General features: G+C 43.6%; 1 protein-coding gene across 1 annotated transcript; it reads left to right on the plus strand.

The window, feature by feature from the left end:
• The first annotated feature begins 53 nt into the window (after positions 1–53).
• Positions 54–27,847, plus strand: per2 (period circadian clock 2). The gene is given in 20 exon segments (XM_031809800.1): positions 54–227; positions 6,821–7,319; positions 9,409–9,644; positions 9,800–9,921; positions 10,209–10,410; positions 11,135–11,186; positions 11,573–11,715; positions 11,864–11,942; positions 12,060–12,166; positions 12,335–12,488; positions 12,654–12,903; positions 13,023–13,131; positions 13,392–13,608; positions 13,903–14,021; positions 16,646–16,912; positions 17,107–18,011; positions 22,537–22,765; positions 23,066–23,306; positions 25,235–25,385; positions 25,528–27,847. Coding segments are annotated over 19 exon segments (3,963 nt in total). The 5' UTR covers positions 54–227; positions 6,821–6,951; the 3' UTR covers positions 25,540–27,847.
• The last annotated feature ends 127 nt before the right edge of the window (positions 27,848–27,974 follow it).

Below are 27,974 nucleotides of genomic sequence, written 5' to 3' on the forward strand. Positions count from 1 at the left end.
CCTCATGGTATAGGGTGGGGCTAACTGGTGCTAAGGGCGGAGCTCAAAATAAAGTTACTGCAAATAGGTCTATAAGAAAACGAATTAGTCGGAGACAAATGCATTGTGTTAAACAAAAGCCTGCTGGCATTTTGCACTGCTCCAGCAAGATACAACTATTCCTTTTGAAAACCAACATAAGTCTTTGGAATCAAAGAAAAGAGACGAGGAACTACTTTAACTGACAGGTTGGTGAATTTGTCATGGTTCTACATAGTTTGGTGTTTGCGGGTGCGTTATGGAACGATGCTGTATAACGCATTGGATTATATTCACTATAATGTGACTTGGCTAGATCTTGATTTTCCACTGTATAGCAAAAGCCTAAATCTTCGAAACTCTGTGGTGGGAGCACATATACATCTTTATTATAACACGGTTTGGTGGGGTTTTACCGAGCTTTGAAATGGTTTAAAAGGAGTCTGTCTGAACGTTGCATTGCATAACTGTGTCAGTGTGCGGTTCATAATAGGTCAGTAGTCTTCGGTCAGCCCGGCCCACATGACAGCAGTGTTTGTTTTAACGATCCTATGTGGTCATGTCTAGATTGATTACAGCTTGTCCAATTGACGTCAAAAGTTGCATTTTTGCTAACATGCTACGTTAATTATCCTTACCTGCTCCGTAAGTTGTCATAACCTGCTACGAAAAGTCCATTTTGACAAAAGCTATATTCTTATCATGTTCTTGCCTGTGCCATAGACATAGAAACAATGACGCAATCATTGCATGTGTCAGATCTGTCCAAAACTGCTTAGTGTATTGAAAGGGGAGTCTATTGCGGTGTTTACTCTCATTGAAACATTTTTAGAAAAAGAGGATGAACTGAGCAAGCGGCTGTTTTCATTGTATCAAGTCAGGCAGTGGCTGGGTGCCTTGCGGTGCGGTTTTATAACACATTCGTTACATAAAAAAAGCCCAGCACGCGGAACTGGTGTTTCCTCCAATAGTCCTCTTGTAACAGGGCCGTTATGCCTTTCTCTAGTGATGCTTAGGTGAAGTTGATTTGCCTTGCTTTATTTACTATTGCCATGAAGACTTTGACATCCGCATGGTCATGTGCAGTAAGCTATGTAGCAGTGGGCTATGGTAGTCCTCAAAGATCCATTGTTGTGTTTCAATGTATTCCATTGACTTGTTGAAAAATGGAGCATCACTTACCCTTTTGCCAGATTCTTAACACACTGTTATTGTTGAGTAATAACAATTAATGTAATTATTCAGCTGCAGGCATGACACAATGATTTGAATTGACTGTTGTGTGAAAATAAACTTTTCGTTTTTGCCATTCATTATACTGTCTGTCAAATACTCAAACTAGATAATTTCATAATCAAGCTGCATCCGACATGACACTCCTATCTTCAATCTGACAAAGAATGCATCTGTAAAGAGAGGCATCATCCATTTATATACAATACAGGTCACATGCTCCCGTGAACTCTTCCTTCACCATAGGTTGCGTTAGAACACATTACATGTAACCTGATACCCATTGCTAGTTCTCAGAGCGAGAGATGAGCTGGGTAGAGCTTCTTTCACTTTGTGCTGTGCAGTTTTGTGGCGGCATCTTTTAAAACACATGCTTCGGCCAGGAGTTTTCCAATGGGTCACGACCAGGGGGGAAACTCTGCGGCCCTGTGAAGAGACGAGGGCCCTGAGTAGTTCTTGCATGGTCAGAAAATCAAACTCCTGGTCCTAGCTATTAGCCTACTGCTGTATATCTGGCCTAGTCCTAATATGGACTGTACCAAATACCTTCATTTAATTTAGTCATGTAGAGCTCAATGCTGCTGTGTCTACATTTTGAAATGTCACTTTAGCCCTCAGCTCACCTGTTTATTTTGTATTAGATATAATATGATGTATACATAATCTAATCTCTTGGTAGCCTAGTGGTTAGAGCATTGGAGTAGTAACCAAAAGGTTGCAAGATCGAATCCCCGAGTTGACAAGGTACAAATCTGACGTTCTGCCCCTGAATAAAGCAGGTAACCCACTGTTCCTAGGCCGTCATTGAAAATAAGAAATTGTTCTTAACTGACTTGCCTTGTTAAATAAAATGTATGTGAAAGGCATGCAGTAGACCCATATTAGGCCACTATTATAGGTCACACGTGCACGGTGAGTCCTTCCTGCTAGTTTTCCCTACTTCTGCTTCACAATACTCAGTATTCTACATGATGGTTCTCCAAGAAGAACATTCTAACTTGAATATTCAGTGGCAACACTTAACATCGCATAAGTATAATTTATTTGTTACTAAATGGTTATAATACTTACCAGTGTTTCATTCTGTTCCCATGAATATTCAAATTATGGAGTGCACCAGTGGAAATGATTGCGTAAGTACATTTGTTAATTAATACCTTATAACAGGGATATTGCATAACTCCTTATGTAAATTTAGCAGGTACCTACTAGCGTAGCATCGTAACACTGCTGCTTAAATATACTAAACAAAAATTGTAACACATGTAAAATATTGTTCCCATGTTTCATGAGATTAAATAAAAGATCCCATAAATTTTCCACACGCACAAAAAGCTTATTTCTCTCATATTTTGTGCACACAATTGTTTACTTTCCTGTTAGTGAGCATTTACCATTTGCCACGATAATCCATCCACCTGACAGGTGTGTCATATCAAGACCCTGATTAAACAACATGATCATTACACAGGTGCACCTTGTGCTGGGGACAGTAAAAGGCCACTTTAAAATGTGCAGTTGTCATACAACACCATGCCACAGATGTCTCAAGTTTTGAGGGAGTGTGCAATTGGCATGACTGCAGGAATGTCCACCAGAGCTGTTGCCAGAGAATTTAATGTCCATTTCTCTACCATAAGCCACCTCCAAAGTTGTTTTAGAGAATTTGGCAGTACGTCCAACCACAGACCAAGTGTAACCACGCCAGCCCAGGACCTCCACATCCTGCGGGATCGTCTGAGACCTGCCACCCGGGCAGCTGATGAAACTGTGGGTTTGCACAACCGAAGAATTAATGCACAAACTGATAGAAACCGTCTCAGGGAAGCTCATCTTTGTGCTCGTTGTTTTCACCGGGATCTTGACCGGACTGCATTTTGGCGACATAACCGACTTCAGTGGGCAAACCGACTTCAGTGGGCAAATGCTCACCTTCGATGGCCACTTGCGAACCACATTGTTTTATACTTTTGTTCAGTGTAGATAGCAGAATCCCATGTCACTGTTAGCCTTGCAAAGAGGGCCTGAGGGAAGGACCATTGTCCTTGAGGAGAACACCGGAAACCCATAACGTATCTCTTTCCTTCCTGTTCAAATTCCACTTGATAATGTTGTCACTCGACACAATGTCCCACACCCAAGGCGCAGGACAGAGTTGAGTTTTTTTTAGCAAAGGGAAGTAGCTAAGAAAGATGCTAAAGGCTGTGAGATGACACAGTAATCAAATCAAATTTTATTTGTCACATACACATGGTTAGCAGATGTTAATGCGAGTGTAGCGAAATGCTTGTGCTTCTAGTTCCGACATTGCAGTGATAACCAATGAGTAATCTAACCTAACAATTTCACAACAACTACCTTTACACTTGTGTGTGTATAAGGGATGAAGAATATGTACATAAAGATATATGAATGAGTGATGGTACAGAATGGCATAGGCAAGATGCAGTAGATTGTATCGAGTACAGTATATACATGAGATGAGTAATGTAGGGTATGTAAACATATTAAGTGGCATTGTTTAAACTGGCTAGTGATACATGTATTACATAAAGATGGCAAGATGCAGTAGATGGTATAGAGTACATATGAGTACATATACATATTGTCACGTTCTGACCTTAGTTATTTTATTATGTCTTTGTTTTAGTATGGTCAGGGCGTGAGTTGGGTGGGTTGTCTATGTTAGTTTTTCTATGATTTGCTATTTCTGTGTTTGGCCTGGTATGGTTCTCAATCAGAGGCAGCTGTCAATCATTGTCCCTGATTGAGAACCATATTTAGGTAGCCGGTTTTCTATTGTGTTTCGTGGGTGATTGTTTTCTATTTTCTGTTTTGTGTGTCATCACTAGACAGTCCTGTCTCGTTTGTTCATTCTTCCTAGTTCTTATTTTGTTTAGTGTTCAGTTTTGATTATATTAAAAATCATGAACACTTACCACGCTGCACCTTGGTCCTCACCTTCTTCCACCGATGACGGCCGTTACACATATGAGATGAGTAATGTAGGGTATATAAACATTATATTAAGTGGCATTGTTTAAAGTGACTAGTGATACATTTTTTACATACATTTTTCAATTTTTAAAGTGGCTGGAGTTGAGTAAAATATATTGTGAAGAAAATGGGTCTGAGTGTTGGGTATTTCAGTAAACATACAACCTTGTTCTATAACAATTGTCCTATGATGACAACAGCACTTGTCCTGTTCCCAACACAGAGGAATTGAATCCAGTATGTTTAATTGACTTCTAATCCAATACCATTAAGTTATGCTGAGTTGTATTTGAGTATTCAAATTAGAAGTCAGATAATGAGACCTGACTAGCTGCTGTGTAATGCTTTCTGTTACATTACTAATAGCCGGTTAAAGTCAGTCGTTAAATTACTTGACATCTCATAGACTCCTGGCTGGCAACGTGCCCATTCCTCCATAGAGCAGGAGCAGCCGCTTCGACTACTACCTGTTTGAGCCGGTCTCTGCAATAACAGACAGACGGTCCATAGTGAATTCATGCCAGTCTCTCTCTGGGTCACTAGGTTATTCTGGCTCTCTGCCAAGTCAATTACAGCTAGGGAAGTGTGGTGCGGGAAGGTATGTGAACTTTAATGCAGCGAATAGGTACTTTTCAATCACGGGCCATGCCAACAGCCAAGGACCAGGTCAGGTGGTGTAACAAGATGAGATGATAGGCCAGTTAGCTCTTTTAGGTTTACTGCATGGTGCCCTTGATGTCTCCGTAACAGTTTCTTTAACGGGGAAATAAATGCAATTGATACAAAATAAGAAGTTTTCAAGATAAATTGAATACACAAGGAACATACTAAATAGTCGGGGCCTGATTTTTGTAGTTGCTCAGGTTATACAGGACAGCCACTCAACATCCAGTCCATGACGGTTCTTTCTAATAGTTTGCTGATTTAGATGTATAAAAAAACGGAAATATTGCATTTACATAAGTATTCAGACCCTTTGCTCAGCACTTTGTTGAAGCACCTTTGGCAGCAATTACAGCCTCAAGGCTTCTTGGGTATGACGCTACAAGAACATTCAGAGACTTATCTAGAAGCCACTCCTGCGTTGTCTTGGCTGTGCTTAGGGTCGTTGTTCTGTTGGAAGGTGAAACCTCTCCCTAGTCTGAGATCCTGAGTGCTTTGGAGTAGGTTTTCATCAAGGATCTCTCTCTGTACTTTGCTCCGTTCATCTTTGCCTCGATCCTGACTAGTGTCCCAGTCCCTGCCAGTGAAAAACATCCCGACAGCATGATGCTGCCACCATAATGCTTCACCGTAGGGATGGTGCCAGGTTTTCTCCAGACGTAACGCTTGGCATTCAGGCCAAAGAGTTCAATCTTGGTGTCATCAAACCAGAGAATCTGGTTTCTTATGGTCTGAAAGTCTTGTGCCTTTTACTGAGGAGTGACTTCCATCTGGCCACTCTACCATAAAGGCCTGATTAGTGGAGTGCTAAAGAGCTGGTTGTCCTTCTGGAAGGTTCTCCCATCTCCACAGAGGAACTCTGAAGCACTGACAGAGTGACCATTGGGTTCTTTGTCACCTCCTTGCCCTTCTCCCCCAATTGCTCCGGGCAGCCATTTCTAGAAAGAGTCTTGGTGGTTCCAAACTTCTTCCATTTAAGAATGATGGAGGCTACTGTGTTCTTGGGAACCTTCAACGCTGCAGACATTTTTTGGTACCCTTCCCCAGATCTGTACCTCGGCACAATCCTGTCTCGGAGCTCTATGGACAATTCCTTCAACCTCATGGCTTAGTTTTTGCTCTGACATGCACTGTCAACTGTGAGACCTTACATAGACAAGTGTGTGCCTTTCCAAATCATGTCCATTGGAGGTGGACTCCAATCAAGTTGTAGAAACATCTCAAGGATGATCAATGGAAACAGGATGCACCTGAGCTCATTTTTGAGTCTCATAGCAAAGAGTCTGAACTTATGTAAATAAGGTAACTGTTTTTTATTTTAATACATTTGCCAACAATTCAAAAACCTGTTTTCGCTTTGTCGTTCTGGGGTATTGTGTGTAGATTGCGGAGGAAAAAATATGATCGATTTTAGAATAAGGCTGTAACGTAACAAAATATGGAAAAAGTCAAGGTGTCTGAATACTTTCTGAGTGCACTGTACACTGAGCTGGGCTGACTCTAGCACTGTCTAGACAAGATAAAGCTTCAACCTTTGAAGGGGACTTAGCCCCCCAGAGATGGGAGAAAGGGCAGGCGGCGATCCCAGTAGGGAGAACTGTTGGGTGGATCCACTGATGGACCATCCGCTGGCCTGGTCTTCACCTGGGTGGATTTCAAAGGTCATGTACTACAGCTTTGATGTCTAAAAAAAACTAGCACTTTTGTGGGAAGGGCAGAAGACAGGGGCAAGTGTCACCCTTTGGGGGGTCTTGTCTGTGTTTTTTGTCTGACAGCTTCAAAGGGAAATCTACTGTATCTAATAATATTTTTGTTCCAGGGATTTATTTCATTTTACAAGGTTTTCCTAAAGGGTTTTATTATTGTTTGAAGTCGTAACTGACCCTCTTTTTCCTCTCTTAATTTACAGAAAACTCTCGGCCTCTAATCCACCCATTCTCTCCAGCGTCTTGCAGATGATGGTGTGATTGGGTTTGGCTTATTCCATTCTCTACCCAGCACATCTCTGGTTTCAAACCCCCAACACACCACACCTCCCTAATGTCAGAGGATTCAGACCCGGGGTGTAGCTCCATGCCCAGGGGGGCCTCCTCGTGCAGCTCCATGCCCAGGGGGGCCTCCTCGTGCAGCTCCATGGCCCAGCTCCATTGTATGAACAGCTATGGCCAGGGTGGTCCAGACCTGGGTCTTGCCTCAGAGGGCAGTGACAGCATCCGGCGTAAGAACGTCTGCTCACGTTCCCACCACGACGATGTGGATATGAAGAGCAGTGGATCCAGCGGGAGCGAGACCGAGTCACACGGCAACGAGAGCCACGGAAACGAGAGTCATGACAACGAGTCGACAGGTAGCTCCAACGGCAACAGCAAGGACTCCGCCCTCCTGGAGTCGTCTGGGAGTAGCAAGAGGTCAGTGGGGGGGGGGGGGGGGGGTTAGTGGTTTGTGGGTGGGGTTTAGTGGTTTGTGGGCGGGGTGGGGTTAGAGTAGATCACGTTTCTTTATGGGTACCTTTTTACCATTCCTACATTTTACCAGTCCAGTCGTAGGTCCTATTTCCTAAATCAATGGCAGCCCAGTAGAATATACAGTCGACCGTGTTAGTTGATCCGACAACGTACGTTATCACATATCCCACATATGCGTGTACAAAACCATGTGTCCTCTGTTGTGTGTCCCCGTTCTCTCCTTAGGACGTATGGTAAGTTGGCATCAATATGACTGTCACTAGCAGCACATTCTGAAGCTCTAGAGACCCATCCCTCTTTCTTCCTCTCTGTTGACACATGCTGGCCCACATCCCTACTCTGAACCTCCACTTGTCCCGGCCTCAGAGAGTTGACATGCCCTAGATAATAGATGTATGTGATGCACAGCGGCGCCCTGTCTCTCACCCACCACTCACCTCTTTTCCTGTGGTGTCTTTTCCCGTGGTGCCCATGCAGCCTGCTCCATAGTGAAGTGAGGCCCTCACAGAGAGCAGTGAAAAGCCCATAGAAAGTAATGATGGACCCCAGTGAGAAACTAAAGAAGCTGCCAATGAAGTGGCTCCAATTAGGACCCTGAATGGCAGCACTTCATCCTGATGACACTCTGTCACCCCCTTTCTCTCCTTGTTCCTCAGCAACTGGGCTGAAATCACCTTGAACACTCTTTTCAGAGGAAGACACTGGAGCACATCTTGATTGCGTAAAATTGGCGATGAAAGCAAACAGTTATCAGGGTCATTCTTTGCTGAGACATCTCAGTTCTTATCTGCCATATATGGTGAAGTTGTCCCCCGCTTCCTCCTTCCCGTCCACCTCCCACCTCTGTGACAATACAGTATGTTCCTATGGGCTCCACTTTAACAGTGAGGAGGCCTATTCTTATCATTAGAAGGCCTATACTATCATTAACAACCTCTATAATTCACCATTAACTTGCCACTCTAATGCCAAACCAATCTGTTGATCCCAATAGCAGATGCCGTTGATACTATCAACAGCTCTTTTATGTAATTGAACTATTCAATATAATTAGATCTGTATTGGCGCTTAGAGAGGCTATTTCTGAAGCCGCTTTATATTCTCAGCTACTTAAGCTAGTTATTTAAACACACCTGAGTTATATACGAAGAGTTGGATGCCTTAGGGGGCAGTTTATAGCCTTTGGATGTAGTAGTGCTCTCGCTAAGCCTGTAAGCTAATGCTTGTGGCCCAAAACCACACAATGGCTCCTACTTACTGCAAATTCTCACAAACACAATAAACGCACATGTGGCATGGGCCACTCTGGTGCCATACTGTGTCTTTGGAGCACAATCTAAACACTTCTAAACATGCCATTCCACCTGCCCTCCTGGAGCAGGAAGTGAAAAGCCCTCCTTAACGTATAACCTCTTATAGACCGTCTATGAACCGTTTTAGACATGAGAACAACAGAGCTACATCACATGCACAAAAGGCATATGGTAGGATGGAAAAAGAGAACATGCTTGTTTACCCATTAAACCTGGCTATAAGGGTGGTCCACCTATCCCATTTTGAATGTGTTTCTCGAGACACTCTTCAGTCAAATCCCATGCAGTTATAATGATCGGAAAAGTCATCCATTTCAAACAGCACAAGCGAAGCCGTTGCTAGTAAAACATGAATGTACCTGTATAAGAGTCCAGTTGTTTTAGCCTGCAATGAACGCAAGAGTTGTCCAAGAGGAATAGCATTTTAATGAATGGCCTCAGTGTCGTTTGAAAACAAAAACAATATGATTGAAAGTAGACCTTTTCTTGTTAACCTCAGTCAAGGCTACCTTTCAAGAAAAATACATTGTAGCTGAAACATCAACAATAACAAGCCTACTTTCAGTCCCTTTATTGTTTTTCAAAAGTATGCAGCTCGGTAGAAGACATGTTACAGTGTAGCTTCGGCTTGCAACAATGTAATTCTAGTGGTGTGAAACAAGTCTCTAATAGAAATGTGTTATTAATAATTCTCTTGCTTGTGGCTCTAACTCCCACAGTCCCTCTCCTCCCAGTAGTTCCAATGCCTTCAGCCTGCTGAATTCTGAGCAGGACAACCCCTCCACCAGCGGCTGCAGTAGTGAGGAGTCCGCTAAGACCAAGACCCAGAAGGAGCTGCTCAGGACCGCCAAGCAGCTCAGACATCTCCTGCCTGCTGACAAGAGGAACAAAGGCAACAAGTCCAGCTCCCTAAACACCCTGAAATACGCACTGCGCTGCGTCAAACAGGTGGAAGGTAAGAGACAACCAAACCGCACATCATTCTGGGTGGAAGTCCTGAACATATGAGAAGATTAGGAATTTAGCATCATTACATTATAGTTTATTGTATTAGGAATGTGTCTTAAAAGTCCAACAAGGAAACCAATGTGTGTTTGTGTTGTGTTTCAGCCAATGAGGAGTACTACCAGCTGCTGATGACCAATGACAGTCAGCCATCAGGCCTGGAAGTGTCCTCTTACACCATCGAGGAGATAGACAGCATCACCTCAGAGTACACCCTCAAAAACAATGTAAATTCCTTAGTAGTACAGTATTACTTCTGAATACACACAAAAAAACTTTTCCTTGAATACATCCTCAAAAACAAATGGAACCCAACAGTAATGCTTAGTTAACACTATAACAGCCACGAGTTTATGCCTACCACATCCATGCCATCCATCCTGATTTGACATGGTGTCTGACCAACAACAGATCAGATATCCCAGTGATGTTAAAACGTATGAGTAATCCAAACTTGCAGCTGTCCGTGTACTGTATATGCCAGTTTCTCACATGTGCCTCTGTGTCCTTCCAGGACACCTTTGCTGTAGCTGTATCTCTGATCACGGGAAATATCGTCTACATCTCAGACCAGGCTGCCTCCATCCTCAACTGTAAACGGGGCATCTTCAAGGATGCCAAGTTTGTGGAGTTCTTGACTCCCCAGGACGTTAGTGTTTTCTACAGCTTCACCACGCGCTACCGCCTGCCCTCCTGGAGCATGTGCACCGGAGCAGGTAATGACCCCTCTACGAGCGCGTATAACCACTTATAGACAATCTAAACACTTCTAAACATGCCATACCACCTGCCCTCCTGGAGCAGGTAGCGAAAACCCCTCCTTAACTTATAACCTCTTATAGACCGTCTATGAACCGTTTTAGACTGGTGAACAACAGAGCTACATCACACATGCACTAAAGGCATATGGTAGGATGGAAAAAGAGAACATGCTTGTTTACCCATTAAACCTGGCTATAAGGGTGGTCCGCCTGTCCCATTTTAAATATATAGCGCTTCTCGAGACACTCTTCAGTCAAATCCCATGTAGTTATAATGATCAGAAAAGTCATCAATTTCAAACAGCACAAGCGAAGCCGTTGCTAGTAAAACATGAATGTACCTGTATAAGAGTCTAGTCGTCCCCACCCTAATCAAATCAATTACAGATTCCTACGAAACCAGTCAATACAGGGGGTTAACCAGAGCTCGGAAAACATACATAGTGTACGCATTGAAGCAAGGGCACCAGATAAGACACCGATCTTCTCTCCTACTCTAAATTGAGCGTATCTTTGTTCTGTATTCATCTTGTAAATTTCTCTGAATAGGTGTGTTGTTGAAAGCTGATGTGACTCGTGAAATAGTATCTCATTTGAATGAAGAGGGTCGGCATTGAGCCAATAAAGTAGACATATTTTGAATTAAAACCATTTTCATCCCCCCCTCCTCCCCTTTCAGAGTCATCCCGGTCGGACTGCATGCAGGAAAAATCGTTCTTCTGTCGGATCAGGTGTGTGTGTGTGTGGCTGCGTCCGTGAGTCAGCTGCTCTCCATGTTTCTATTCATTCCCGCTTTCCAGTTTAAATTAGTTTGATTCTCGGCTGGTTTCATAAACAGGAAGCTCTCGCTCTTTTCTCTGACACACACGTACACATTTACATGCACACACACACACACACACACACACTATTCACAGTTGCCGTTAAAGTAGATCTACAGCTCATCTCTGCCCCCAAGAGGCAGAAAAACACCCAAGCAGCAACTCAATCTGTGAAATAGATGCTAATGAAGTGAGTCACTGACACAGCTGACAATCATAAGGACACTATATTTTCATGGTTTTGTTGCTGCTTTAGTGACTTGCTGACTTTGTCCTCTCTCTCCTGTGTTCTGTAGTGGGGGTAAGGAGTGTGAGGGGGACCTGCAGTACTACCCATTCTGTATGACCCCCTACCTGATGAAGGTGCAGGATAAGGTCCATTCTGAGGACCAGTTCTGCTGCCTCCTACTGGCTGAGAAGGTGCACTCCGGATACGAGGGTAAGGACCAATGATAATGCCGTCACAATGCCGGAGTCGTGACTGTTTGAATACTTTTGAAACTGCATCCTCAGTAGTGTATATTAGTGAAATAGGTATATGTGAAATATAGTGTGTGGGAACAGTAGTGTTTTCATTTTGCCTACAGCTCCCAGAATCCCTAGTGACAAGCGCATCTTCACCACCACACACACTCCTAGCTGTGTGTTCCAGGATGTGGATGAGAGGTGAGACACATTTGCACTTTTTTTCCCATACACTTTTGTTTTTATCCGACAGAAGAGTACAGTGCTTTTATGAAACCTATTGGCTGACTCACAAAGTTATTGCTTTTTGCCTTTCAGAGCTGTTCCACTTCTTGGGTACTTCCCCCAGGATCTGATTGGCACCCCAGTCCTTCTTCTCATGCATCCCGATGACAGGCCTGTCATGTTGGCCATTCACAAGAAGAGTAAGAGAAACTAGAACACACCTTCTAACATACTACTTAATTAACGTAGTGCTATTCTATCTCTGGACTGCATACAACACACTGTATGACCCTTTAATAATAGAATATATTCAATTTTAGCTTTACTCCGTCTTTTGCTAACATCTATGTCCTCTCTCCTACCCATAGTCCTTCAGTACGCTGGCCAGCCGTTCGACCACTCCCCCATCAGGTTCTGCACGCGGAACGGAGAGTACGTCATCGTCGACACCAGCTGGTCCAGCTTCGTCAACCCCTGGAGCCGTAAGGTCTCCTTCGTTATCGGGAGGCACAAAGTCCGCATGTGAGTGTCTGCCCAGCACAATGTTTTCTATCTTGACACTACTCTCTGCCCAGCACTATTTTGTGTTATCTTGGCACAATTTTTTTGAAATAGACAGAAAAAAAATCTCTAATATAAGAAGCCTGTATGACTGAATAAGGATAATGTAGTTGTTCCCACTTCTAGAGGCCCGGTGAATGAGGATGTGTTTGTGTCCCCGCTCCCTGCCCTCATGGAGACTATGGACTCTGAAGTCCGGGAGATCACTGAGCAGATCCACAGATTGCTACTACAGCCGGTGCACAACACTAGCTCCAGTGGCTACGGTAGCGTGGAAAGCAACAACCACCTTGTAGCATCTCAGGTGATGACCAGCGAGGGCAGCCCAAGCAGGACACACATCGAGGAGGAGGGGGAGAGCAGCTGGGCCAAACCTGTAAGTACCCTCTCTGTCACACTCTTTTCCCTGTCTTATCACTCGCTCTCACTCTCTCTTTTACCTCTCCCTCTCTCTCTCTGTGATAGTGAACATGTCTCTTCTCTCCTCCCCAGCAGAGGTCATTCCAGGAGATCTGTAAAGGTATCCACCTCCAGAAGAGTCAGGAACAGCAGATCTACCAAGCCTCCTCCTCAGCCATGCCTGAGATCAAGAAGAGCCCTGGCAGTAAGTCAAACAAGCAAACCAGCACAGAAATATTTACAGTCTGCAGGAAGCATAGAGATATGCTCGCATGTGCATTGGATAATGTGAACTGGGGAGTGTACATATGTGTGGATGTACAGATATGAATGCACTTCTGTGTGTTGGAAGAGATGTAGAAAACACACATATCCAAGGGTGTAGTTCATGGGTGTAGTTTGGCGTATACAGAACGTACAAATCCATGCCCATCCCAGTCTTGATACACTCCCTTTTCCCAGCAGAGTTCCTCCAGAAGAGTCCAGCAGGGGTGCGTTCCAAGGAATCTGCAACCCCTGTGGCCCCTCTGAATTGGAGGGACAGTGGGGTCAGTGCTGGGGTCAGTGGGCTGAGCCTGGAGGACAGCAGCAGCAGGACTGCTGTACAGGAGGAGCAGCTGGCCTTCAACGACCAGACGGTCTACTCCTACCAACAGATCAGCTGTCTAGACAGTGTCATCTAGTCAGAACAACTACTAACTAGTCACCTATTCATCTTGCTAATCACGTATCTGTACATCTCTCTGGTCATCTAGCCTATTTAGTCTTGGGTCTTTTGTCTATTAATCTAGTTGTCCTGTTATGGGCATTGTTTCTGGGTAGATAGGTGGAAAGGGGACTGTTACTTATTCTGTATGTACTTACTGCTACCCAATTACATGGTAGTAGTTACATCATGGGCTATTGTTTTTGATTAAGATATAAAGTTAATCAGTCTTTCATCCTTCTGTGTGCATCTCTCTCCCTCTCTGGGCAGATATCTAGAGGGCTGTAATGTTCCCATCACTATGAAGAGGTGCCACTCTTCTGACAACACTATGTCCTCAGATGAGGACAAGCAGAAAGGAGGGGATAATCCCATGCAATTATCTGAAGGTACGTTCAACCACTGGTCGTAATCTATTTTTACTTTATCACTCCATTTAATAAAAGATGTTCAACAATTGACTTCGGTATTATTGCTACAGTATGATGTTTAATGTATCCTATATTGCAAGTGAACTCTTCTACACCACAATTTTTTTACCAGTCGGAATTAGAATGCAAGGTAGTGAGTGGGAGAACACAGACGGACCGCGCGTTAAATTAGAAATCAAATCTATTTTTCTCACGTCTACACGAAGTATTGCTAGTAAAATGAGCCGATAAATTGCCAGAAAATAAACTTGTTTGTGTGTGTGTTACGTCTGGATTTGTGACATGCATATTTAAGTGTTGATAATGGGTCGCTACTATAACAATACTGCCAGTGCCAAAAATACATATTTGAAAACAATAACGTTATACCTACTTGTGTTGATTTTGATCACAGGCATAAAGCCTAGGCAGGCTAAGAGAGAATACTGCCATGTAGAAAGAACGAGACTAGCTAAATTCTTTATAAACTCATCGGGTGTATTAGCTACACCAGACCTCACGTTCTTGACCAAACATAACAACTGCTTAGAGCAGGCAGGTACGGTGGCTCCCGTAGGACATATAAGGTGAGTCATAAGGAACATAACAATAATTCACAAGGGCTACATAGCGAACGTAACAAATGCGACTGTTTGTTATGGATTATTGTGACAATTAAATTGGCATACGCGTTAATGTGTATTGACGCTCTCTACTCTGACATTTTGACGCCTTTGGCTCCGGTGTGATTTGTACTTAAATTAGATGTCTCATTCTAGATGGAACCTGCAAACTTCTAATTCAAATTAAAGATACCTGTGGGATGAATTGAATTTAAAACAAATAATACTGCTAGATTAATAGTCACAGATACACTGATTTGTTATAGTGTGACAACGTTGATAAAGTGTTGGTTGGAAAACACCCTGCAGATTCTGTCTGGCTCCACATACACATACCAATTTATCAAAATATCAGTATTTATATTTCAACTCCTTTATACTGAACAAAATATAAACGCAACATGTAAAGTGTTGGCCCCATGTTTCATGAAATAAGCGATCACAGAAATGTTCCATGTGCACAAAAAGCTTATTTCTCTCAACATTGTTTTAGAGAATTTGGCAACAAGTCCAACTGGCGTCGTGTGGTCGAGCGGTTTGCTGATGTCAACGTTGTGAACAGAGTGCCCCATGGTGAACAGAGCGCCCCATAGCATAAGCTACAGATAACGAACACAAATGCATTTTATCGATGGCAATTTGAATGCACAGAGATACCGTGACAAGATCCTGAGGCCCATTGTGTCATTCATCCACACTCACCAGACATGTCACCCGTTGAGCATGTTTGAGAGCTCTGGATCGACGTGTACGACAGTGTGTTCCAGTTCCCGCTAATATCCAGCAACTCCGCACAGCCATTGAAGAGGAGTGGGACAACTTTTCACAGGCCACAATAAACAGCATGATCAGCTCTTTGCATGAGGCAAATGGTGGTCACTCCACATACTGACTGGTTTTCTTATCCACTCCCCTACTTTAAAAAAAAGGTATCTGTGACCAACAGATGCATATCTGTACTCCCAGTCATGTGAAATCCATAGATTAGGACCTAATGAATTAATTTAGACTGATTTCCTTATATGAACTGTAACTTAGTATAATCTTTTAAGTTTTTGCATGTTGCGTTTTATATTTTGTCCACTGTAGTTTAAAGACTCTTATTTTTAAAGACTCATTGAGTTTAAATACTCATGTAGTTTAAAGACTCATTCAGTTGAAAGACTATCAGTCTCACCAAGGCTCTGTTGGACAGGTCACCAACTGAATCAGACACAGCCAAACTCTCTCTTTTGTCTATCTCTCTATAATCTGCATTTATGGGACTTTACATGTGACTCTCCAAGTCACCCTCCCTCAGTCTCTCCCTGTCACCCTGGCAGACCCTGCACTGTTTAAGCATCAGCCTGGTCTAACCCCTGTCATCGCAGACATAACGACAGACGCTACGACCTCAGCCACAGGGGCAGTGGGCTCCTCCCTGGCGGCCCTCACAGGGCCACCGTGCGGCAAAGCCGAGAGCGTGGTGTCAGTAGCAAGCCAGTGTAGCTACAGCAGCACCGTCGTGCATGTAGGAGATAAGAAACTGCAGCCCGGGTCAGGTATACACTACAGGGACATTGACATGTCTCATTCTACTCTTCTATTCTACTCTTCAGTACGTGGTGGTGGGGTTGTGTTTGGGAGTGGGGACTGTGTGGGTCCGTGCGTGCGTAGGTACATGGGTGTGTGTGTTGTATGGATGTATCTTGATGTTGTGTAATGTATCAGATTTATTTTACAATATTCAGAGATTCACAGTCGTCTGGTTCCTCAAGACTATACCATGATGTATGTTATACCAAAGCTATGTGTCTAAATGCGCTGTGCATTATACCATTCTCTCTTCATCTCTGCTTCCCTGTAATGAATATTAATGTATATATGTTTATCAATGTTGCTAAGGGTATTACAGCGTCTCATCTCTGTATGTCCTGAGCGGTTGGGTGTTTTTATGTATATGTTGTATAATTGTTTCTCTGTCTGTTTTTCCCTGTACAGAGATCATCGTAGATGTATCTGTGGCTCGGGTTGAGGTGGAGGAGGGCAGCCAGACTCCTGGGCCTCCCGCCAATGCTGTTTCACCTCCCAGCCTGGAGAGGGAGCCCTATAAGAAGCTCGGTCTGACCAAACAGGTCCTAGTAGCCCACACCGTGAAGGAGGAGCAGATCTTCCTGTGTCGCTTCAGGGAACAGAGGGGAGTCCAGGCCTTCCAGGCCAACTGTTCCCAATACCTGGAGCGCCAGAAGGGACAGGGCGCCGCTGATGGTACAGTAGCAAACATGTTCTACACACATTACAATACAAACTCAGTATAGGTCGTTAGACTTGGGCTAGTACAATTCAACACAGACACACACAGTACCTTAATAATGTTCTCATACACTCAACCTCTCACAGTCAAATACATAATGTAATCACACCCTCTTTTTGTCCCTTTCCCCTCGCTGTCCCTTCTCTAGCTCTGCCCGCTGTGCGCCCATGCACGCAAGCCGAGCCCGCTGCCCGTCGAAGTGGGCGCAACAAGAAGACCAAGTCTAAGCGGGTGAAACAGAACGAGTCGTCCGACAGTTCCGTGTCTCATAGGAGAAGACAGCCGCAGCCCCGACCCCACCTCCTCAACCAGACCTCCTGGTCCCCCTCCAACACTTCCCAGTTCACTTTGCTGCCCCTGGCTTACCCCACCGTGGTGCCAGTCTACCCCCTCCAGGTATACCCTGGGGTGGGCACCATGGCTGGCACCATGCCTACCCGCCCAGAGAATTCATTGGCAGGCTTTGGTGACTGCCAAGGCAACCAGGATCCCCAGTGCACGCCACCAAACATCCAGCCCTCGCCCTTCTCTACTCCCATGGTGACCCCCGTGGTGGCCCTGGTTCTCCCCAGCTGCATGTTCCCTCAAATGGGAAACGGGGCTCCAGGACAGCAGCCTTTCTACCAGGCCGAGAAAGCCGGCTACCCCTCTCAGTCACAGCCCTTCCACCCACAGACATCCCTCACCTTACCTGCTCATGTTCCTTTCCCGGCTCAGCCACAGGCCTTTCCCCTACTGACGGCCTTCCCGATCCCCGCCCAGCCTTTCTCACTCTTCATGCCCATGGAGGCTCCCAAGCCACCTGGGGAAACCACCCAGTCTCGCTGCTCCCCGCATGGGACCATGGGTGGCAGGGACCAAGCGTCCTCCCCTCCACTGGTCCAATCATGGTGCAGCTCGCCCCTGCAGCTGGAGGAGATGTGGTGCTCCCTGGAGAGACATGACCGCATGGTGGTGGTGCCCTCCGTTGGCACACAAGGGAATAACACCGTCAACATGAAGGGAGGGAGCATGGTCTGCCAAGCCATGGAGAAGGTCAAGGAGCTTCAGCAGGTATGATACTCATTTTCAAGTCGTACAGGATACACATGGTATGTGCAATCCAACAAAATTCTTACTTGCAGGTTCTTTCTCCACAACGCAAGAAATAGTAAAAGATAAGAATACGAACATAAAGTAAATAGTTCAGTAGAATATAATATTTTTTTTTAGCACAAGTATAATACAGGAAGGCACAATTTATAATCCAATATTTACATGTGTATTGGGGATGTGTGGATTGGGGGGCAAATGTTTAAATTGTTCAGTATTTAGTAAAAATAATTAGTAGCAGCAGTAGGTGTGTGTGTGTTTATCTGTGTGGGTGTATATCTGTTCGGGTGTGAGTGTACAGTACCAGTCAAAAGTTTGTATTCTTCTTTATTTTTGGGGGGGGGGTCTTTATTTGTACTTTTTGGGGGGGGCGTGGGGTTCTTTATTTGGACTATTCTGCATTTTTTTATATTACTTAATGAAGACATCAAAACTATGAAATGCCACATATGGAATCATGTAGTAACCACAAAAGTGTGGTAAACATGTCAAAATATATTTGAGATTCTTCAAAGTAGGCACCCTTTGCCTTGATGACAGCTTTGCATTCTCTCAACCAGCTTAATGAGGTAGTCACCTGGAATGCATTTCAATGAACAGGTCTGCATTGTTAAAAGTTAATTTGTTAATTTATTTTCTTCTTTATGTGCTTGAGCCAGCCAGTCAGTTGTGTTGTGACAAGCTAGGCATGGAGAAGATAGCCCTATTTGGTAAAATACCACGTCCATATTATGGCAAGAACAGCTCAAATAAGCAAAGAGAAACGACAGTCCATTATTACTTTAAGACATGAAGGTCAGTCAATTCGGAAAATAAAACATTTCTTTAAGTGCATTCGCAAAAACCTTCAAGCGCTATGATGAAACTGGCTCTCATGAGGACCACCACAGGAAAGAAAGACCCAGAGTTACCTCTGCTGAAGAGGATAAGTTAATTAGAGTTCCCAGCCTCAGAAATTGCAACCCAAATAAATGCTTCAGAGTTCAAGTAACAGACACATCTCAACATCAACTTCTTCAGAGGAGACTGTGTGAATCAGGCCTTCATGGTCGAATTGCTGCAAAGAAACCACTACTAAAGGGCACCAACAAGAGGAAGAGACTTGCTTGGGCCAAGAAACACGAGCAAAGGACATTAGACTGGTATAAATCTGTCCAGATTTGAGATTTCTGGCTCCAACCGCCGTGTCTTTGTGAGATGCAGAGTAGGTGAACGGATGATCTCCACATGTGTGGTTCTCACCGTGAACCATGAAGGAGGAGGTGTGGGGGTGCTTTGCTGGTGACACTGTCAGTGATTTATTTAGAATTCAAGGCACTCTTAACCAGCATGGCTACCACAGCATTCTGCAGTGATACGCCAGTCCCACTAAGCGCAAACCAGATGGGATATAATTTGTTTTTCAACAGGACAATGACTCAACACATCTCCAGGCTGTTTAAGGGCTATTTGACCAAAAAGGAGAGTGATGGAGTGAGGCATCAGATGACCTGGCCTGTCATCAACGCAAACGGTGGCTACTTTGAAGAATCTTAAATATATTTTGATTTGTTTAACACTTTTTTTTTGGTTACTACATGATTCCATGTGTGTTATTTCATAGTTTTTATGTCTTCACCATTATCCTACAATGTAGAAAATAGTAAAAATAAAGAAAAACTTGATTGAGTAGGTGTGTCCAAACCTTTGACTGGTACTGTATATCTGTTTGGGTGGGTGTATATTTGTCTGAGTGTGTGTCTGCTAAAGTGCGGGGAGTCAGTAAAGGGGGTCAGTCCAGTTCAATTGTTGAGCAGTATGATAGCTTGTAGATAGAAACGGTCTCTGAGCCTTTTGATATCAGACCTCATGAGTTTGACCTGGTTCACTCTTTCCCCCCTCTGTATCCTCTTCTTCTCCCTCCCTCCCTCCCTTTACCCCAGAGAGATTTAGTACAGGCTCCTCCAACTTTCTCGGAAACAGCGTTAGCGTAAGTTTGTGGCATCAGTATTGAGTTTCACGAAAATGGCAGCAAAACTAGAAAAGTGTTGTTTTCAGACTGGTGGTGTTAGGCTAGGGTTAGGATGTGTAAAAAGCGACTTAACCCCAACGTCATTCACAAATCAGACCTATATTGTCTTCAGCTGGCAGGCAACTGGCACAGGCTGTAGATTTGTAATTGTTATGAATATTTTAAGAATGCTTTTACTGGGAGACAATGTTATAGTTTCACCAATTCATCTAGTTTATGCAAATTGTATCGAATCATTAAAAAGGTTTACAATTCCGACATCCTGTGTGAAGTAACTGTGCTGCTATGTGAAAGTGCAATAATCCAAAAGTCTCCTGGCTAAAATGTTACGTCTAAAACATTGTGTCTCCAACTATTATCATGGAATATAGTGTGCTCTAGGCTGAGGTGTTGCAGTGACGAGGTAGGATAACATCGCAACTCTCCACAAAATATAACTTACTGTAATACAGACCTCTGTCTATCCATCTCTCGTAGTGGGACAATATCTTCTCTGGTTCAGGCTGTTGAAGAGCTAAAGACTGCTTTTCAGTCACTGCAGGCCTCCCTATATGGTCTCAAACTGGTCTTGAATATACAAAACACTAAATGCATGACCTTTACCAGAGCTAGAACTCTGCCAGAGAAGTTTAGCATTTTCACATCTGGTGGCTTTTTCCATTGAAAAAGTGTCATCCTACAAATACCTAGGTATTTGGTTGGATGACCAGTTGTCCTTTAAAGTTAATGTGGATAATCTTGTGACAAAGCTTGAATTGAAATTGGGTTTTTATTTTCGTAATAAGGCTTTCTTCCCGCTTATGACTTGAAAGAAGCTTGTTCAGGCCACTTTTCTCTCTGTAATTGATTATGGTGACTTGTTGCATGCAACCTCCTCCGTCTTACAGAGACTGCACTCTGTTTACCATGCAACCTCCTCCGTCTTACAGAGACTGCACTCTGTTTACCATGCAACCTCCTCCGTCTTACAGAGACTGCACTCTGTTTACCATGCAACCTCCTCCGTCTTACAGAGACTGCACTCTGTTTACCATGCAACCTCCTCCGTCTTACAGAGACTGCACTCTGTTTACCATGCAACCTCCTCCGTCTTACAGAGACTGCACTCTGTTTACCATGCAACCTCCTCCGTCTTACAGAGACTGGACTCTGTTTACCATGCAAACTCCTCCGTCTTACAGAGACTGCACTCTGTTTATCATGCAACCTCCTCCGTCTTACAGAGACTGCACTCTGTTTACCATGCAACCTCCTCCGTCTTACAGAGACTGCACTCTGTTTACCATGCAACCTCCTCCGTCTTACAGAGACTGCACTCTGTTTACCATGCAACCTCCTCCGTCTTACAGAGACTGCACTCTGTTTACCATGCAACCTCCTCCGTCTTACAGAGACTGCACTCTGTTTACCATGCAACCTTGCGCTTTATTACAAATGCCAAGTCACTCACTCACCATTGTACCAAATGGTAGGTTGGACCTCACTTTATATGAGCATAAAGATACATTTGTATGTGTTCATCTACAAAGCCCTTTTTGGTAAACTCCCTCTTTACCTCTATACTCTGGTCTCCTTCACCAACAGCAGTTACCATACCCGGTCTGCTAGGTGATTGTGTCATGTGGTGGGTAACTGGTGCAGTGAGATCAGGCGCAGGAAAGCAGAGGTGAGTGTACAAGGTATTTCATCCCACGACAGCACCAGTACACAGACAATACTTAAGGTGCGGAGAAATACCGGTCACTCGAAAATAACGGGCGTAAATACATAACCCGGCAATCAATAACCAGCCGTCAAGAACCGACATGAACAATCAATAAACACGCACACTAACATGTGGGAAACAGAGGGTTAAATAATGAACATGTAATTGGGGAATAGAAACCAGGTGTGTAGAAGACAAAACAAATGGAAAATGAAAAGTGGATCGGCGATGGCTAAAAGACCGGTGACGTCGACCACCGAACGCCGCCCGAACAAGGAGAGGGACCGACTTCGGCGGAAGTCGTGACAGGTTGCTACTTAAAGTCCCCAGGACATTCACAGTATTAGGCAAGACTGCCTTCTCTTCTTGTGCCCCAGACGCATGGAATAGTCTACAATTCATGCTTCATCTAGATATGTTAGTGCCACTGAATTAATTTAAAATATTGATGGGAGACTGTTACAGAGGAGTGTAAATGCTTTTTTTTATAGGCTGGATCACATTGTTGTATGTTTTAATTATGTAATGTATTGATTGTTGCTGACCTCTTGGCCAGGTCTCCCTTGAAAAGGAGACTCTGGGTCTCAATGGGCTTTTCCTGGTTAAATAAAGGTTAAATAAATATGACTGAGTCGCTTCTTAGACCTTGAGGGAGAAGTGAGAGTTGCAAAAAAACAAAGGATGGGACTGATGACCGAAGAAAGGGAGCAATACGACTTGAAAGTGGAGCTTCTGTTTGTTGACCTTATCCTTTGACTTCTGTCTTGCAGGTGGGCTCGCCGGGCAACCATAGCGACGTCAATTCATCATCGAGTGACCTCCTGGACATCCTGCTCCATTCAGACTCTCGTTCAGGCACCAGCTCAGGCACTTCAGGGTCCATGGGTTTCAGCTCTAATGGCTGCGGAACCTCAGCTAGAACGTCTAACAGAATGTCTAATAACAGCCGAACGTTGGGATGTGGAACGTCAGCTAGCGGAGTATCTGGCAGTGGCACAGGTCTGTACACACACCTACCCTAGCCTTATTGTACATTTGTTCAAATTATTTTCCTATTATATACCAGTCACTTCCACTGTACCAAACCTCACTCCTGTAACTGCCTTGGGGGTTTACATATTTGATCAACAAGGCTGGCAGAACAAGAACGAACACAAGATAGAAGGACATTAACATGGCAGCATGACATTACATCCAGCAGTTTGTTGCTTCATGTATGAAGCACTTGAGACCAGAACGCTGGTGCTTCTGAGGTAAGAGATCCTAACTCTGTTTTGTGCGTTCATTCACCCCCCACAGTAAGCAGCAGCCACACAAGCAACAACAGCAGCAACTACTTTGGCACCGTGGACTCCTCCCAGAACAGCTGCCAGCAGGTCAAAGTGCACTCCAGTGGCGGGAGTGGTGGTAGCGCTAGCGAGGGGCGGCCAATGGAGGTAGAGGAAAGCCAATATGACAAGTATGTACTGCAGGATCCGCCGTGGTTAGTCACCGCCAACGCTGACGACAAGGTCATGCTGACCTATCAGATGCCCTCCCGGTGAGTGGGAGGAGACAGGAGAGAGGCGGCACGCAATGTGCCTTGGAATATGAGAAAGTTGTCTGTGAATGCATATCTGGGTCAGTTTGGGATTTTTGAAGGGGCGGGCTTAGGGGAAGGATAAGGGGAGGGTAAACTGATCCTAGATCTGTGACCACAGACAACTTCTACCCAGAGCATGAGTCCTAGTGCAATGTTTCCCAAAATGATGAGTGCCCATGAATGCTGGGGTTAGAAATATTTGTTGGTTTTTATTTGGTTTATTTATTTACACATTTTTCAGATGGGAACACAGCATCTTTGGGAAATACATTGCACAGCACACATTGCACAGCATAGATACTACCCACTCCCTTCCACTCCCACCTACTCCGTCCCTGTATTTACCTGCTGGATTTATGTCCACAATGGATCCCAAAAATATATGTATGTTTGTGTGATGCATCTTATGATGATGAAAGCGTATGAGGTATTTTGTTGCTGGCTTGCAGTTCTAATGTATGCCTATAAGATGGGACACTTGCACAAGTTGTCAGGCAAAGTGGGTTGAGAGAAAATGTGTGATTTCTTCAAGGCTAGTTTTGAATTATTCCAGATATCATATCTAGTGGACCCTGAAGATCAGTTCAACATCAGCTACACTACCGTTCAAAAGTTTGGGGTCACTTAGAAATGTCCTTGTTTTTGAAAGAAAAGCGTCTTTTTTTTTGTCCATTACAATAACATCACATTTTGATCAGAAATACAGTGTAGACATTGTTAGTGTGTTAAATGACTATTGTAGCTGGAAACAGAGGATAAAAATGGAATATCTACAGAGGCCCATTGTCAGCAACCATCACTCCTGTGTTCCAATAGCACGTTGTGTTAGCTAATCCAAGTTTATCATTTTAAAAAGGCTAATTGATCATTAGAAAACCCTTTTGCAATTGTTAGCACAGCTTAAAACTGTTGTGTTGATTTAAAAAAGCAATAAAACTGGCCTTCTTTAGACTAGTTGAGTATCTGGAGCATCAGCATTTGTGGGTTCGATTACAGGCTCAAAATGGCAGAAACAAAGCACTTTCTTCTGAAACTCATCAGTCTATTCTTGTTCTGAGAAATGAAGGCTATTCCATGCGAGAAGTTGCTAAGAAACTGAAGATCTCGTACAACGCTGTTTACTTCTCCTTTCACAGAACAGTGCAAACTGTCTCTAACTAGAAAAGAAAGAGTGAGGCTGGTAACTCTAATGAACTTATCCTCTGCAGCAGAGTTAACTCTGGGTCTTCCTTTCCTGTGGCGGTCCTCATGAGAGACAGTTTCATCATAGCGCCTGATGGTTTTTGCGACTGCACTTTCAAAGTTCTTGAAAAGTTCAGCATTGAGTGACATTCATGTCTTAAAGTAATGATGGACTGTCGTTTCTCTTTGCTTATTTGAGCTGTTCTTGCCATAATATAGACTTTCTATTTGACCAAATAGGGCTATCTTCTGTATACCAACCCTACCTTGTCACAACACAACTAATTGGCTCATATACATTAAGAAGGAAAGAAATTCCACAAATTAACTTTTAACAAGGCACACCTGTTAATTGAAATGCATTCCATATGACCTCATGAAGCTGGTTGAGAGAATGCCAAGAGTGTGAAAAGCTGTCATCATGGCAAAGGGTGGCTACTTTGTAGAATCTCAAATATAAAATATATTTTGATTTGTTTAACACTTTTTTTTTTGGGGTTACTACATGATTTCAGATGTGTTATTTCATAGTGTTGATGTCTTCACTATTATTCTACAATGTAGAAAATAGTTTAAAAAATCAAGAAAAACCATTGAATGAGTAGGTGTGTCCAAACTTTTGACTGGCACTGTATGTCTTTCACCTGGTCATATAAGTCACATAGTTCAGTATACCGAGTGTGTATGTTCCTTGGTCTACTCAGGGGCATCGACTGTGTGCTTAGGGAAGACCGAGAGAAGCTACGTGTGATGCAGAAGAGCCAGCCGTGCTTCACCGGGGAGCAGCAGATAGAACTGGGGGAGGTCCACCCCTGGATGAGGAGAAGAGGGCTGCCCAAGGTCATGGATGCCAAGGTGAGCTCTCTTTCCCCCCTCTCTCGTTCTCACACTCACTCTGTCTTCCTTTCTCCCTCCCTTTTACACTACAGGCAGCCATTCACATTTGTCAAAAGCAAGTCTGAAAGTAACTAACAGAAATGTGTTGTTTTTTGTTAAGTGTGGGCTGTGAGGAGGACACTCCAGAGGTGTTGTTGTCTGAGGAGCAGCCTGGCCTGGATATGGGAGACACAGAGACTGAGGAGGTCAGCCCCTACAGGAAGCCCGGCGAGGAGCCCTTTTAACATGGACACCTGTCCCTCTTCTGGCCTTGGATCATAACAGCCACATCCACCCCCTGAATCTGCCCCTGTTAATTGTAGCAGCATCACCTCCGCAAAAGGCTAATTCTCAAGCGACATCAATTATTCACCAAGTCCCACCCTCAGCTGTTCCATACAAGACCATTTTTTTATTTTACCAGGCAAGTCAGTTAAGAACAAGTTATTATTTACAATGACAGCCTACCGGGTGAACAGTGGGTTAACTGCCTTGTTCAGGGGCAGAATGACAAGATTTTTACCTTGTCAGCTTGCGGATTCGATCCATCAACCTTTCGGTTACTGGCCCAACGCTCTAACCACCATATTAGACTGCCTAGTACTGCTTGCACCCTGCGGGTACAAACCTTTTCTACAACAAACTAAACTGTATTGGAATTCTGCTACAGCCTGAGAGACCAGGGAACATACAGACTGTTACATCCCACCTGGTCAATTCATTTTCTGTGTGTGTGTGTGTGTGTGTGTGTGTGTGTGTGTGTGTGTGTGTGTGTGTGTGTGTGTGTGTGTGTGTGTGTGTGTGTGTGTGTGTGTGTGTGTGTGTGTGTGTGTGTGTGTGTGTGTGTGTGTGTGTGTGAGAGAGAGAGAGAGGAAAAAGAAGAGTGAGTTAGTGTGTCCACAACACAGTTCATGTTCTATCAATTGTTTTTTCACTTATTGAAATTAATAGTTTTTCACTTATTGAAATTAATGTTTTCATTGAAAACGTTTTGACCGTAGTAGTCTTGTATTTGTGTTAATTTAGAGCCCTGGGGCTAGCATCAACATTTTAACACTGATGCTCCCAATTTAAAGAAGTTAGGAGCACCACATGAAATGTAGGAGCACCAGAATATATCGTGTTTTATTGTAATACAGCCTATATTGGGCCTATACGAATTCAAGGTACTTTTGAGGGACATGATTTTCCCAGGAAAATAATGTCATATGTATATAAGATATTAATTTATTGTAAAAGCTAAAGAATTTTACCTTTATTTAACCAGGTAGGCCAGTTGAGAACAAGTTCTCATTTATCAACTGCACCCTGGCAAAATGTTGAAAGGAATAACTGTCATCGAAATTACAAAGTAATGTGTGGAATATTAGGTTTCTACATTGTGTAAAAGCACTATTGAGGTGCATTACATTGAAAATTGTATACTGTCTCTTCAAAAACGGCAGAAGATCTGACATTCATTATTTTCTACTGTCACTGATCTCCTGAAGCAGCTATCCCTTTTCCTTTCTTTCTATGCCCCCAAATGTTTGGATATACTGGTAACGTTCCCAGGTTGTTAGCTAGCTAACCAATGAGGTAACATGACTGAAGTGTAAACAAATGGATAACGACATGGTTTATGAATGTAAAATGCAGACCCAGCGACCCGCTATAGGAAGATGAAAATGCTGCGCCGGTATTATGGTGTAGATCTTTTGACGTAGGCCCGGTTTTCCAAAATAATCTTAAGACGTAAGTTAATTGTTAGCACCATGGCGCTTAATGGTTCTAATGATGAATTTAATGTTAAGATGCTTTTGGGGAAACCCGAGGCACTGATTGAAATGGAAGCTTTCGCTGTGGTAATGGTGCAACCATGACTCTAAGGGCACTCAGGGAAAATACGTTAGAGCGAAGCATTATTTCATACATTTCTTTTCTTTCTTTTTTTCCTAGGCCCACAGTGCTCCCAAAATAAAACTCCGGGTCACACAGCAAAATATTTAGTTGCATATCCAATATATAACATGATGATGTTGATATCTGTTTGTTGTTGAAAACACTTACAGGATTTCTAGTCTATTATGTTGGCTGACTAAAAGGTTTGGCAGAAGAGGCTTGTAGAGAAGTTGCTTTCTAGCCTGTGGTTGAATGTTCTCATAGAGCCCTTTCCAGTACACGACACACTGACATCACGCACAGATGTGCGTGACTCTTGACTGCAGTAAGAAAGCCATCACCATCTGTGCCCATTCAACATAGCCATGGTTGACCTTTTTAGTACTTATAACTTTTTATTGGGTTCTCTTACACTAACAATTTATGTTTTAATTCTAAATGAACAGTCGCTAAGATTTATATTTGGTTGTGATCTTTGCAAAATAAACATTTTGGATGCAGCAGTTGTTAGCTAGAATGCTAACGCTCATTGACAGGCTGTAGCAAAAGCTAAGCAAAGAGCCATTTTACTGGTGGTGTTTTTATTTTATTTTTTACATTTAATGCAGTTGATTTGCGATGAGGACGCAAACATAATATTAAACAGGACATTCATACGAGCCTTAAAATCCAAACGTAGTGTGAAAT

This window comes from Oncorhynchus kisutch, linkage group LG30 (genome assembly GCF_002021735.2).
Source record: "Oncorhynchus kisutch isolate 150728-3 linkage group LG30, Okis_V2, whole genome shotgun sequence".
In the NCBI taxonomy this organism is placed as follows: Eukaryota; Metazoa; Chordata; class Actinopteri; order Salmoniformes; family Salmonidae; genus Oncorhynchus; species Oncorhynchus kisutch.